The 13,405-nt window shown below is 46.8% G+C and overlaps 1 protein-coding gene across 1 annotated transcript in view; it reads left to right on the top strand.

Annotated features, from left to right (window-relative positions):
* Positions 1-13,405, top strand: part of igdcc4 (immunoglobulin superfamily, DCC subclass, member 4) — a gene marked incomplete at both ends in the record, with an annotated part of 226,728 nt that overhangs the window by 202,446 nt on the left and 10,877 nt on the right. The window contains 3 exons of the mRNA XM_079496414.1: positions 5,459-5,586; positions 8,499-8,669; positions 11,200-11,334. Of these exons, the coding sequence (XP_079352540.1) occupies positions 5,459-5,586; positions 8,499-8,669; positions 11,200-11,334 (434 nt within the window). The remainder of the gene's footprint in view (positions 1-5,458; positions 5,587-8,498; positions 8,670-11,199; positions 11,335-13,405) is intronic.

The raw sequence follows: 13,405 nt of genomic DNA, 5'->3' as shown, positions 1-13,405 counted from the left end.
TCATGTTGTACAGTAGGCCTCGGCCTCATGTTGTACAGTAGGCCTCGGCCTCATGTTGTACAGTAGGCCTCATGTTGTACAGTATGCCTCATGTTGTACAGTAGACCTCGGCCTCATGTTGTACAGTAGGCCTCATGTTGTACAGTATGCCTCATGTTGTACAGTATGCCTCATGTTGTACAGTAGGCCTCGGCCTCATGTTGTACAGTAGGCCTCATGTTGTACAGTAGGCCTCATGTTGTACAGTAGGCCTCATGTTGTACAGTAGGCCTCATGTTGTACAGTAGGCCTCATGTTGTACAGTAGGCCTCATGTTGTACAGTAGGCCTCATGTTGTACAGTAGGCCTCATGTTGTACAGTAGGCCTCGGCCTCATGTTGTACAGTAGGCCTCATGTTGTACAGTATGCCTCATGTTGTACAGTAGGCCTCATGTTGTACAGTAGGCCTCGGCCTCATGTTGTACAGTATGCCTCATGTTGTACAGTAGGCCTCGGCCTCATGTTGTACAGTATGCCTCATGTTGTACAGTAGGCCTCATGTTGTACAGTAGGCCTCATGTTGTACAGTAGGCCTCATGTTGTACAGTAGGCCTCGGCCTCATGTTGTACAGTAGGCCTCATGTTGTACAGTAGGCCTCATGTTGTACAGTAGGCCTCATGTTGTACAGTAGGCCTCATGTTGTACAGTAGGCCTCATGTTGTACAGTAGACCTCATGTTGTACAGTAGGCCTCATGTTGTACAGTAGGCCTCATGTTGTACAGTATGCCTCATGTTGTACAGTAGGCCTCATGTTGTACAGTAGGCCTCATGTTGTACAGTAGGCCTCATGTTGTACAGTAGGCCTCATGTTGTACAGTAGGCCTCATGTTGTACAGTATGCCTCATGTTGTACAGTAGGCCTCATGTTGTACAGTAGGCCTCATGTTGTACAGTAGGCCTCATGTTGTACACAGTATGCCTAATGTTGTACAGTATGCCTCATGTTGTACAGTATGCCTCATGTTGTACAGTATGCCTCATGTTGTACAGTATGCCTCATGTTGTACACAGTATGCCTCATGTTGTACAGTAGGCCTCATGTTGTACAGTATGCCTCATGTTGTACACAGTATGCCTCATGTTGTACACAGTATGCCTCATGTTGTACAGTAGGCCTCATGTTGTACAGTATGCCTCATGTTGTACACAGTATGCCTCATGTTGTACAGTAGGCCTCATGTTGTACAGTATGCCTCATGTTGTACACAGTATGCCTCATGTTGTACAGTAGGCCTCATGTTGTACAGTATGCCTCATGTTGTACAGTATGCCTCATGTTGTACAGTAGGCCTCATGTTGTACAGTAGGCCTCATGTTGTACAGTAGGCCTCATGTTGTACAGTAGGCCTCATGTTGTACAGTATGCCTCATGTTGTACACAGTATGCCTCATGTTGTACAGTAGGCCTCATGTTGTACAGTAGGCCTCATGTTGTACAGTAGGCCTCATGTTGTACAGTAGGCCTCATGTTGTACAGTAGGCCTCATGTTGTACAGTAGGCCTCATGTTGTACAGTAGGTCATGTTGTACAGTAGGCCTCATGTTGTACAGTAGGCCTCATGTTGTACAGTAGGCCTCATGTTGTACAGTAGGCCTCATGTTGTACAGTAGGCCTCATGTTGTACAGTAGGCCTCATGTTGTACAGTAGGCCTCATGTTGTACAGTATGCCTCATGTTGTACAGTAGGCCTCATGTTGTACAGTAGGCCTCGGCCTCATGTTGTACAGTAGGCCTCATGTTGTACAGTAGGCCTCATGTTGTACAGTAGGCCTCATGTTGTACAGTATGCCTCATGTTGTACAGTATGCCTCATGTTGTACAGTAGGCCTCATGTTGTACAGTAGGCCTCATGTTGTACAGTAGGCCTCATGTTGTACAGTAGGCCTCATGTTGTACAGTATGCCTCATGTTGTACAGTAGGCCTCATGTTGTACAGTAGGCCTCATGTTGTACAGTATGCCTCATGTTGTACAGTAGGCCTCATGTTGTACAGTATGCCTCATGTTGTACAGTAGGCCTCATGTTGTACAGTAGGCCTCATGTTGTACAGTATGCCTCATGTTGTACAGTAGGCCTCATGTTGTACAGTAGGCCTCATGTTGTACAGTAGGCCTCATGTTGTACAGTATGCCTCATGTTGTACAGTAGGCCTCATGTTGTACAGTAGGCCTCGGCCTCATGTTGTACAGTAGGCCTCATGTTGTACAGTAGGCCTCATGTTGTACAGTAGGCCTCATGTTGTACAGTAGGCCTCATGTTGTACAGTAGGCCTCATGTTGTACAGTAGGCCTCATGTTGTACAGTAGGCCTCGGCCTCATGTTGTACAGTAGGCCTCGGCCTCATGTTGTACAGTAGGCCTCATGTTGTACAGTAGGCCTCATGTTGTACAGTATGCCTCATGTTGTACAGTAGGCCTCATGTTGTACAGTAGGCCTCATGTTGTACAGTAGGCCTCATGTTGTACAGTAGGCCTCATGTTGTACAGTAGGCCTCGGCCTCATGTTGTACAGTAGGCCTCGGCCTCATGTTGTACAGTAGGCCTCATGTTGTACAGTAGGCCTCATGTTGTACAGTAGGCCTCATGTTGTACAGTAGGCCTCATGTTGTACAGTAGGCCTCGGCCTCATGTTGTACAGTAGGCCTCATGTTGTACAGTATGCCTCATGTTGTACAGTAGGCCTCGGCCTCATGTTGTACAGTAGGCCTCATGTTGTACAGTAGGCCTCATGTTGTACAGTAGGCCTCGGCCTCATGTTGTACAGTAGGCCTCGGCCTCATGTTGTACAGTAGGCCTCATGTTGTACAGTAGGCCTCATGTTGTACAGTAGGCCTCGGCCTCATGTTGTACAGTAGGCCTCGGCCTCATGTTGTACAGTAGGCCTCATGTTGTACAGTAGGCCTCGGCCTCATGTTGTACAGTAGGCCTCATGTTGTACAGTATGCCTCATGTTGTACAGTATGCCTCATGTTGTACAGTAGGCCTCGGCCTCATGTTGTACAGTAGGCCTCATGTTGTACAGTAGGCCTCATGTTGTACAGTAGGCCTCATGTTGTACAGTAGGCCTCATGTTGTACAGTAGGCCTCATGTTGTACAGTAGGCCTCATGTTGTACAGTAGGCCTCATGTTGTACAGTAGGCCTCATGTTGTACAGTAGGCCTCATGGTGTACAGTAGGCCTCATGGTGTACAGTAGGCCTCGGCCTCATGTTGTACAGTAGGCCTCATGTTGTACAGTATGCCTCATGTTGTACAGTAGGCCTCATGTTGTACAGTAGGCCTCGGCCTCATGTTGTACAGTATGCCTCATGTTGTACAGTAGGCCTCATGTTGTACAGTAGGCCTCGGCCTCATGTTGTACAGTATGCCTCATGTTGTACAGTAGGCCTCATGTTGTACAGTAGGCCTCATGTTGTACAGTAGGCCTCATGTTGTACAGTAGGCCTCGGCCTCATGTTGTACAGTAGGCCTCATGTTGTACAGTAGGCCTCATGTTGTACAGTAGGCCTCATGTTGTACAGTAGGCCTCATGTTGTACAGTAGGCCTCATGTTGTACAGTAGGCCTCATGTTGTACAGTAGGCCTCATGTTGTACAGTAGGCCTCATGTTGTACAGTATGCCTCATGTTGTACAGTAGGCCTCATGTTGTACAGTAGGCCTCATGTTGTACAGTAGGCCTCATGTTGTACAGTAGGCCTCATGTTGTACAGTAGGCCTCATGTTGTACAGTATGCCTCATGTTGTACAGTATGCCTCATGTTGTACAGTAGGCCTCATGTTGTACAGTAGGCCTCATGTTGTACAGTAGGCCTCATGTTGTACACAGTATGCCTAATGTTGTACAGTATGCCTCATGTTGTACAGTGTGCCTCATGTTGTACAGTATGCCTCATGTTGTACAGTATGCCTCATGTTGTACACAGTATGCCTCATGTTGTACAGTAGGCCTCATGTTGTACAGTATGCCTCATGTTGTACACAGTATGCCTCATGTTGTACACAGTATGCCTCATGTTGTACAGTAGGCCTCATGTTGTACAGTATGCCTCATGTTGTACACAGTATGCCTCATGTTGTACAGTAGGCCTCATGTTGTACAGTATGCCTCATGTTGTACAGTATGCCTCATGTTGTACAGTAGGCCTCATGTTGTACAGTAGGCCTCATGTTGTACAGTAGGCCTCATGTTGTACAGTAGGCCTCATGTTGTACAGTATGCCTCATGTTGTACAGTATGCCTCATGTTGTACACAGTATGCCTCATGTTGTACAGTAGGCCTCATGTTGTACAGTAGGCCTCATGTTGTACAGTAGGCCCCATGTTGTACAGTAGGCCTCATGTTGTACAGTAGGCCTCATGTTGTACAGTAGGCCTCATGTTGTACAGTAGGTCATGTTGTACAGTAGGCCTCATGTTGTACAGTAGGCCTCATGTTGTACAGTAGGCCTCATGTTGTACAGTAGGCCTCATGTTGTACAGTAGGCCTCATGTTGTACAGTAGGCCTCATGTTGTACAGTAGGCCTCATGTTGTACAGTATGCCTCATGTTGTACAGTAGGCCTCATGTTGTACAGTAGGCCTCGGCCTCATGTTGTACAGTAGGCCTCATGTTGTACAGTAGGCCTCATGTTGTACAGTAGGCCTCATGTTGTACAGTATGCCTCATGTTGTACAGTAGGCCTCATGTTGTACAGTAGGCCTCATGTTGTACAGTAGGCCTCATGTTGTACAGTAGGCCTCATGTTGTACAGTAGGCCTCAGTATGCCTCATGTTGTACAGTAGGCCTCATGTTGTACAGTAGGCCTCATGTTGTACAGTAGGCCTCATGTTGTACAGTAGGCCTCATGTTGTACAGTAGGCCTCATGTTGTACAGTAGGCCTCATGTTGTACAGTAGGCCTCATGTTGTACAGTATGCCTCATGTTGTACAGTAGGCCTCATGTTGTACAGTAGGCCTCATGTTGTACAGTATGCCTCATGTTGTACAGTAGGCCTCATGTTGTACAGTAGGCCTCATGTTGTACAGTAGGCCTCATGTTGTACAGTAGGCCTCATGTTGTACAGTAGGCCTCATGTTGTACAGTAGGCCTCATGTTGTACAGTATGCCTCATGTTGTACAGTATGCCTCATGTTGTACAGTAGGCCTCATGTTGTACAGTAGGCCTCATGTTGTACACTATGCCTCATGTTGTACAGTAGGCCTCATGTTGTACAGTAGGCCTCATGTTGTACAGTAGGCCTCATGTTGTACAGTAGGCCTCATGTTGTACAGTAGGCCTCATGTTGTACAGTATGCCTCATGTTGTACAGTAGGCCTCATGTTGTACAGTAGGCCTCATGTTGTACAGTAGGCCTCATGTTGTACAGTATGCCTCATGTTGTTTCATGTCCACGTGTGTCTTTGTGCCGCAGCACTGCCCAGGAGATCCTGTTGGGGGCGCTGAAGCCTTTCACCCGCTACGAGCTGGCGGTGCAGTCCAACGGGATGGATGTGGTGGGGCCGTTCAGTACCACCGTGGAGGAGTCCACTCACCCAGACAGTGAGTCCACAATACACACCTCTATTCACTTTATATATCAGTGTCACCGTGGAGGAGTCCACTCACCCAGACAGTGAGTCCACAATACACACCTCACAGTGGAGGAGTCCACTCGCCCAGACAGTGAGTCCACCTCTATTCACTTTATATATCAGTGTCACCGTGGAGGAGTCCACTCACCCAGACAGTGAGTCCACCTCTATTCACTTTATATATCAGTGTCACCGTGGAGGAGTCCACTCACCCTGACAGTGAGTCCACAATACACACCTATTCACTTTATATATCAGTATCACCGTGGAGGAGTCCACTCACCCAGACAGTGAGTCCACAATACACACCTCTATTCACTTTATATATCAGTGTCACAGTGGAGGAGTCCACTCACCCAGACAGTGAGTCCACAATACACACCTCTATTCACTTTATATATCAGTGTCACAGTGGAGGAGTCCACTCACCCAGACAGTGAGTCCACAATACACACCTCTATTCACTTCATATATCAGTGTCACCGTGGAGGAGTCCACTCACCCAGACAGTGAGTCCACAATACAATACACACCTCTATTCACTTTATATATCAGTGTCACAGTGGAGGAGTCCACTCACCCAGACAGTGAGTCCACAATACAATACACACCTCTATTCACTTTATATATCAGTATCACCGTGGAGGAGTCCACTCACCCAGACAGTGAGTCCACAATACACACCTCTATTCACTTTATATATCAGTGTCACAGTGGAGGAGTCCACTCACCCAGACAGTGAGTCCACAATATACACCTCTATTCACTTTATATATCAGTGTCACAGTGGAGGAGTCCACTCACCCAGACAGTGAGTCCACAATACACACCTCTATTCACTTTATATATCAGTGTCACAGTGGAGGAGTCCACTCACCCAGACAGTGAGTCCACAATACAATACACACCTCTATTCACTTCATATACATGTATATACCAGTAAGACGCCCTGAGGGCGAGAAGCGACCTCGCCCTAAAGGGGCACAAGTCTTTGCGGAGAGCCTGGCAGTGGCAGACCAGGGGCAGGTGGAGGAGAGATAATTGTGTGTAATTTGGCAGACAGATGGAGTGATGGTGGCTGTGACACGCAAGCACGCACGCACGCACGCACGCACGCACGCACGCACGCACGCACGCACGCACGCACGCACGCACGCACACACTCTCTCTCACTCTGTCAGTCAGGTCAGCCAAGTGGAGCAGGAAGAACACTCCCCCCGCCACAACATCACCTGAGCCCAGTGGTGGAAAAAATACTATATGCTTTTACAATACTATAGAAATGATCTGTACAAGTCTGGGATTCAAAATGTACTTGAGTAAAAGTACAAAAGTATTGCCATCAAAATGTACTTAAAGTACCAAAAGTAAAAGTACTCATTATGCAGAATGTCTCATCTCAAGTTTATTTTGAAAATATCAGATCTACAAATTCACAATGGGTCGCATCGCGACCTTTGATGTGTCATTAAAGACAATTCTGATCTGATTGTGATTTATAAGTCTGCTCCACGACAATAATTTGACAGCCTTAGTTCCTCACTTTGCATGTTTAGATTATTACTACAAAAGCATACATTAACCACTGAAGCCCTATTTTATACTTTATGCATTTACTTACTGGCTAATGGCTATTCATAAAATTGCCAATCCACAACCCGTTATGAGCGTGTAGATCTGACATTTTTTAGTGTGCATTTATTTTTGAGGGCGCTAGCCCCTCCTATGTCCAGGTTTGAGGGTTTGTTTAAACACAAACATTGAAGACAAAAACGCAGTTGTGATTGGCCGGAATGAGATGATGTATGATGATGATAAGAGTGTCCCTCACTTCACACGGGTGTGATTTTTTTTTAAAGGTTTGAGCACTTTTACTTTGTATACTTTGGCATATTTTCATACCAATTCTTTTGCACAGACTTTCACTCAGTATATAGTTTTTAATACACTTATTTTACTAGAGCAGTAGTTATCAAGGTCTGTGGCCAAATACGGTACACATCAATTTGGGAGTCTTTGACTTGAACAACTTGTTTGAGAACCACTTTACTAGAATATTTTCATAATCGTGGTATTGCTACTAAATAAAACAATCTGAGTACTTCTTCCACCCCCAGCCCCTAGCAGGCATCATCACCTGAGCCCCTACCCCCCCCCCCCCCCTCCCCCTTCCAGTCCCCAGGTGGCAGGGAGGGACCTGCAGGCCCCAGATGGGATCCCAGCTGTTGTGCCTCATTTGTGGGCTAATTGCTGGCCTCCCTCCCCTTCCCCTCCCCTCCTCACCTGCTCCTCCTCCTCCCCTGTCTCTCCCTTCCCACAGGACATTTGAGGAGTTAAGGTTTATACCATTTGGTAAAGACTGGTGTTGGGGCTCTCTTTTCGTCCATGATAAACCCCTTATCTCGAAACTATACTTTGCCTTTACTATTTTGAAAAACATTTTTGAATATGTATATACATCGACACGTTGTGAGCTTGTAGATTGGCTATTTTAACTATTCAAAAATGTTAAAGATAATAATAATAAAAAAAGTAGTTTAGGGATAAGGTGTTTAGCATGGCCCTCCGAGCGTTGGTTCTCAAAGTTCCACGGGGTCCCCCAGAAAAAGTAGTTAACATATAGCGGGGGCTTAGTGGCAATAATAGTGTAAAATGGCAATGGCATTGATTAAATGTCACGTCCTAAAATGTGTGTGTGTGTGTGTGTGTGTGTGTGTGTGTGTGTGTGTGGCTGTGTGTGTGTGTGTGGCTGCGTGCGTGCGTGCGTGCGTGCGTGCGTGCGTGCGTGCGTGCGTGCGTGCGTGCGTGCGTGCGTCAAAGCCATGTGAGCCCAGTCAGAGTCCTCACAACAGTGTCTCTTCCCTCCCACACACAACACAGGACCCTCCACCGCCCCAGAGGAGGTGCAGCTCAGCGCACTGGACTCCTCCTCTGTGCTGGTGAGCTGGCGCCCCCCGCTGGAGCCCAACGGTATCGTGGTCAGCTACAGGATCCTGTACAGTGGCAACGTCAGCCAGCCCGATCATCTGTGGAGCAGTCTGTCGCAGGATGGTGAGCGCTGGTGGCATGCAGTGCATCATGGGAGCTCACTATTAGTTCTGTTGGCATGCAGTGCATGGGAGCTCACTATAGTTCTGTTGGCATGCAGTGCATCATGGGAGCTCACTGTAGTTCTGTTGGAATGCAGTGCATCATGGGAGCTCGCTATAGTTCTGTTGGAATGCAGTGCATCATGGGAGCTCACTATAGTTCTGTTGGCATGCAGTGCATGGGAGCTCACTATTAGTTATGTTGGCATGCAGTGCATCATGGGAGCTCACTATTAGTTCTGTTGACATGCAGTGCATGGGAGCTCACTATAGTTATGTTGGCATGCAGTGCATCATGGGAGCTCACTATAGTTCTGCTAGAATGCAGTGCATCATGGGAGCTCACTGTAGTTCTGCTAGAATGCAGTGCATCATGGGAGCTCACTATAGTTCTGTTGGCATGCAGTGCATCATGGGAGCTCACTATAGTTCTGTTGGCATGCAGTGCATCATGGGAGCTCACTATAGTTCTGTTGGCATGCAGTGCATCATGGGAGCTCACTATTAGTTATGTTGGCATGCAGTGCATCATGGGAGCTCACTATAGTTCTGTTGACATGCAGTGCATCATGGGAGCTCACTATAGTTCTGTTGACATGCAGTGCATCATGGGAGCTCACTATAGTTCTGTTGACATGCAGTGCATCATGGGAATTCACTATAGTTCTGTTGGCATGCAGTGCATAATGGGAGCTCACTATAGTTCTGTTGGCATGCAGTGCATGGGAGCTCACTATAGTTCTGTTGGCATGCAGTGCATCATGGGAGCTCACTATAGTTCTGTTGGCATGCAGTGCATAATGGGAGCTCACTATAGTTCTGTTGGCATGCAGTGCATCATGGGAGCTCACTATAGTTCTGTTGGCATGCAGTGCATCATGGGAGCTCACTATAGTTCTGTTGGCATGCAGTGCATCATGGGAGCTCACTATAGTTCTGTTGGCATGCAGTGCATCATGGGAGCTCACTATAGTTCTGTTGGCATGCAGTGCATCATGGGAGCTCACTATAGTTCTGTTGGCATGCAGTGCATCATGGGAGCTCACTATAGTTCTGTTGGCATGCAGTGCATCATGGGAGCTCACTATAGTTCTGTTGGCATGCAGTGCATCATGGGAGCTCACTATAGTTCTGTTGGCATGCAGTGCATCATGGGAGCTCACTATTAGTTCTGTTGGCATGCAGTGCATCATGGGAGCTCACTATAGTTCTGTTGGCATGCAGTGCATAATGGGAGCTCACTATAGTTCTGTTGGAATGCAGTGCATCATGGGAGCTCACTATAGTTCTGTTGGCATGCAGTGCATCATGGGAGCTCACTATAGTTCTGTTGGAATGCAGTGCATCATGGGAGCTCACTATTAGTTCTGTTGGCATGCAGTGCATCATGGGATCTCACTATTAGTTATGTTGGCATGCAGTGCATCATGGGAGCTCACTATTAGTTCTGTTGGCATGCAGTGCATCATGGGAGCTCACTATTAGTTCTGTTGGCATGCAGTGCATCATGGGAGCTCACTATTAGTTCTGTTGGCATGCAGTGCATCATGGGAGCTCACTATTAGTTCTGTTGGCATGCAGTGCATCATGGGAGCTCACTATTAGTTCTGTTGGCATGCAGTGCATCATGGGAGCTCACTATTAGTTCTGTTGGCATGCAGTGCATCATGGGAGCTCACTATTAGTTCTTGGCATGCAGTGCATCATGGAAGCTCACTATTAGTTCTGTTGGCATGCAGTGCATCATGGGAGCTCACTATTAGTTCTGTTGGCATGCTAAGTGTATTGTTGTTACTGTCGGGCAGAAACCTCTAATTTAACCCATTTAACCCATTTAGGCCTGACGTCAAAATAAAATAACGTTCGCTCTGAAGAATATATATTCAAAGATTTTTTTTACGTCATACATTAGTCATTTTACGATAAAATAAATAGCAGACCTACAAGCTCGTAGCGCGCCACTCGGTGGCGCGCTATGAGATTGAAGATCTGCTATTTTTTCAATAATAACATAATGCTTAGTTAAAACACCAAAAGGGGTTCCCGTCCAGAATTAAGTTTTTTTTTTTTTTCTTTTTACACCCTCCGCCAACCTAGTCCCCATTATATGGGGGACATGGGGAGAGCAACGGACTTGAACTCATGCTCTTCCTTCATGCCTGAGTGTCCAAGTTGCTCCTTAGTACATGGGGAAAATGACAAATAAAGTTATTCTGGATTCTGATTCTGGATAAAATAAGCAATAAAAGTGGGCGAATTAAAACATTAAACTAGCAGCTGACAAGGGCTTCTGCCGTAATCCTTTTTAAACTCCTCAGAAGGAAGCCAAATTGAGATCCACTGCTCTAATGTGACAGTCTCTTCTCGTCTGTCATCCTTCACTTCCTTCCTCTCTCTCTCTCTCTCTCTCTCTCTCTCTCTCTCTCTCTCTCTCTCTCTCTCTCTCTCTCTCTCTCTCCCTCTCTCTCTCTCTCTCTCTCTCTCTCTCTCAGGGAGTGTGACCAGTGTGGAGGTCCAGGGCTTGTCCAGTGGAAGCCGCTACTTCTTCAAGATGGGAGCTTCCACGGAGGTGGGCCAAGGACCATACTCCCCCGTCAAGGATGTCCACACCGCCCCTGAGCGATACGGTGAGCATCGCGTGTGCTTCTATGGCCCGAGTGCGGCCTTGTCCGATGCGCAGAGCTTTGGGTTTATTTAGTTACTCTACACTACTGGCTGTGGCCCGGGAGGCAGCTTTGGGTTTAGTTACTCTACACTACTGGCTGTGGCCCGGGAGGCAGTTACTCTACACTACTGGCTGTGGCCCGGGAGGCAGCTTTGGGTTTAGTTACTCTACACTACTGGCTGTGGCCCGGGAGGCAGCTTTGGGTTTAGTTACTCTACACCACTGGCTGTGGCCCGGGAGGCAGCTCTGGGTTTAGTTACTCTACACTACTGGCTGTGGCCCGGGAGGCAGCTTTGGGTTTATTTTGGTCGCATGGTGCCAGTGAGCAGTGTGAATGAGACCAGCCCCGGAGGCAGCTGGGTGGGCCGCTGGGCGAGCCACAGCTCTCACCATCTGTTCCTCCTCCTCTAGTCTCCTCGCGCACGCGCACGCACGCACGCACGCACGCACGCACGCACGCACGCACGCACGCACGCACACACGCACACACAGCTAAATATCAATGAAGTCTGCAGCTTTGTACCTCACTCCTGTTGAATGTCGCGTTCCTTCGATCCTTCCTAACTCTATCAATTACTTTTCCAAGTAATGTGAGCAACTGTGGCATACAGAAATAACCCCAGCAAGCACGGTCAGGACCTGGACGAATTAGTGACGTCTCGATTGGGGCCAGATCAAGTCAAACCCAGACTAGTCATATCTTGCCCAGAATATCACCTGATTTCAACCAACATCAATTTGACCCACTAAGACGGACGTCCCTGGATGAATTAGAGAGAGTCTGATCGAGGCCAGATCAACTTAAGTCATATCATAACTAGTCAGATCTGGCCCAGAATAAGCTATATAATTTAAACTGGTGAAGACGTCCTGGAAATGACGTAAAGATCATCCCCATATGGGCTGTGATCTGGCCTAGTCCTGAACGTCACCAATGTGCCGATCTGCAAGACCTCAACCCATCACAATGTGACTTGTTGTGAGCTTTATAGATTCAGCTATGTTCTGTATAGTTTTTAAAATCTATTATTTGATCAAAAGTGATTATCTTTTATAATTGATTAACTCCTGTATTGCCAGGTGCCACCAGGTGAAAACCAGATGATTTGATTATGCCGGTAGCCATAGACGAGAAGCCCATCACTTTTAATATCGCCTCGCTATTTTCCATTTCTGGAATCTCTCCGGTTGCTAGGGATCTTAAAGGACCAACCACTTCACCACTTTTCAACATCTCTTCATATAATTGGTTCTCACTAATGTTCATGATAAAACACCACCATTTTTTCCTACTCAGTCTGTGTCTCATAGGAGGGCTTTGGGCAGTTTGGACACCCGTCCACCAGTGACATCATCATTAGGCTGATTTTATTTAAACAAGATTTGTTTTAAAATATATTTAGATTTTTATTATCGTGAGAACGATGGCTTCAACTTTTGCATTGCAACTTTTCAGGAAAAGAAAGCCTGCCGTTTCTATTAGCTTGGATTCACCATCGATGATGTCACTGGTGGACGGGTTTCTGAACTGCCCACAGCCTTCCTATGAGACACAGACTGAGTTGGAAAAAATGGTGGTATTTTATCATGAACATTAGTTAGGACCAATTATAGGAAGAGAAGTTGAAAAGTGGTGAAGTGGTCCTTTAATCTTAATCTTAAATGCAGCGTTGCCCTCAATGCCCTCAGTACCCGCATACCTGACTAACTACCTCAAAACAGTGAGTGACACTCACAGCCACAATAGTGTACTAGAGGGAGCGTAAACAATGATCCGGTACCACCCACTTTCAAAACAAATATGGGTACATTTTCCTTCTACAACACGGACACCCAGGCATGGAATGCCCTGACCCCCTCCCTCAAACAATGCAGATCACTTACATCTTTTAAAACAGGCCTGAAAATACACCTTTCAGCAGGCCCAAGGGAGAGGAAATTATCCTTAAACCCTTAACTCATTTTGACCTGAGATCAGATTCTAAAAATGTCTTCTACATCCTGACAGTTTTCTGAAAAAGCTATGTTTCTAT

Source organism: Electrona antarctica (assembly GCF_951216825.1).
Source record: "Electrona antarctica genome assembly, chromosome: 3".
NCBI lineage: Eukaryota > Metazoa > Chordata > Actinopteri > Myctophiformes > Myctophidae > Electrona > Electrona antarctica.
Note: the sequence above shows the minus strand (reverse complement) of the source record. Positions and strands in the feature narration are given on the sequence as shown.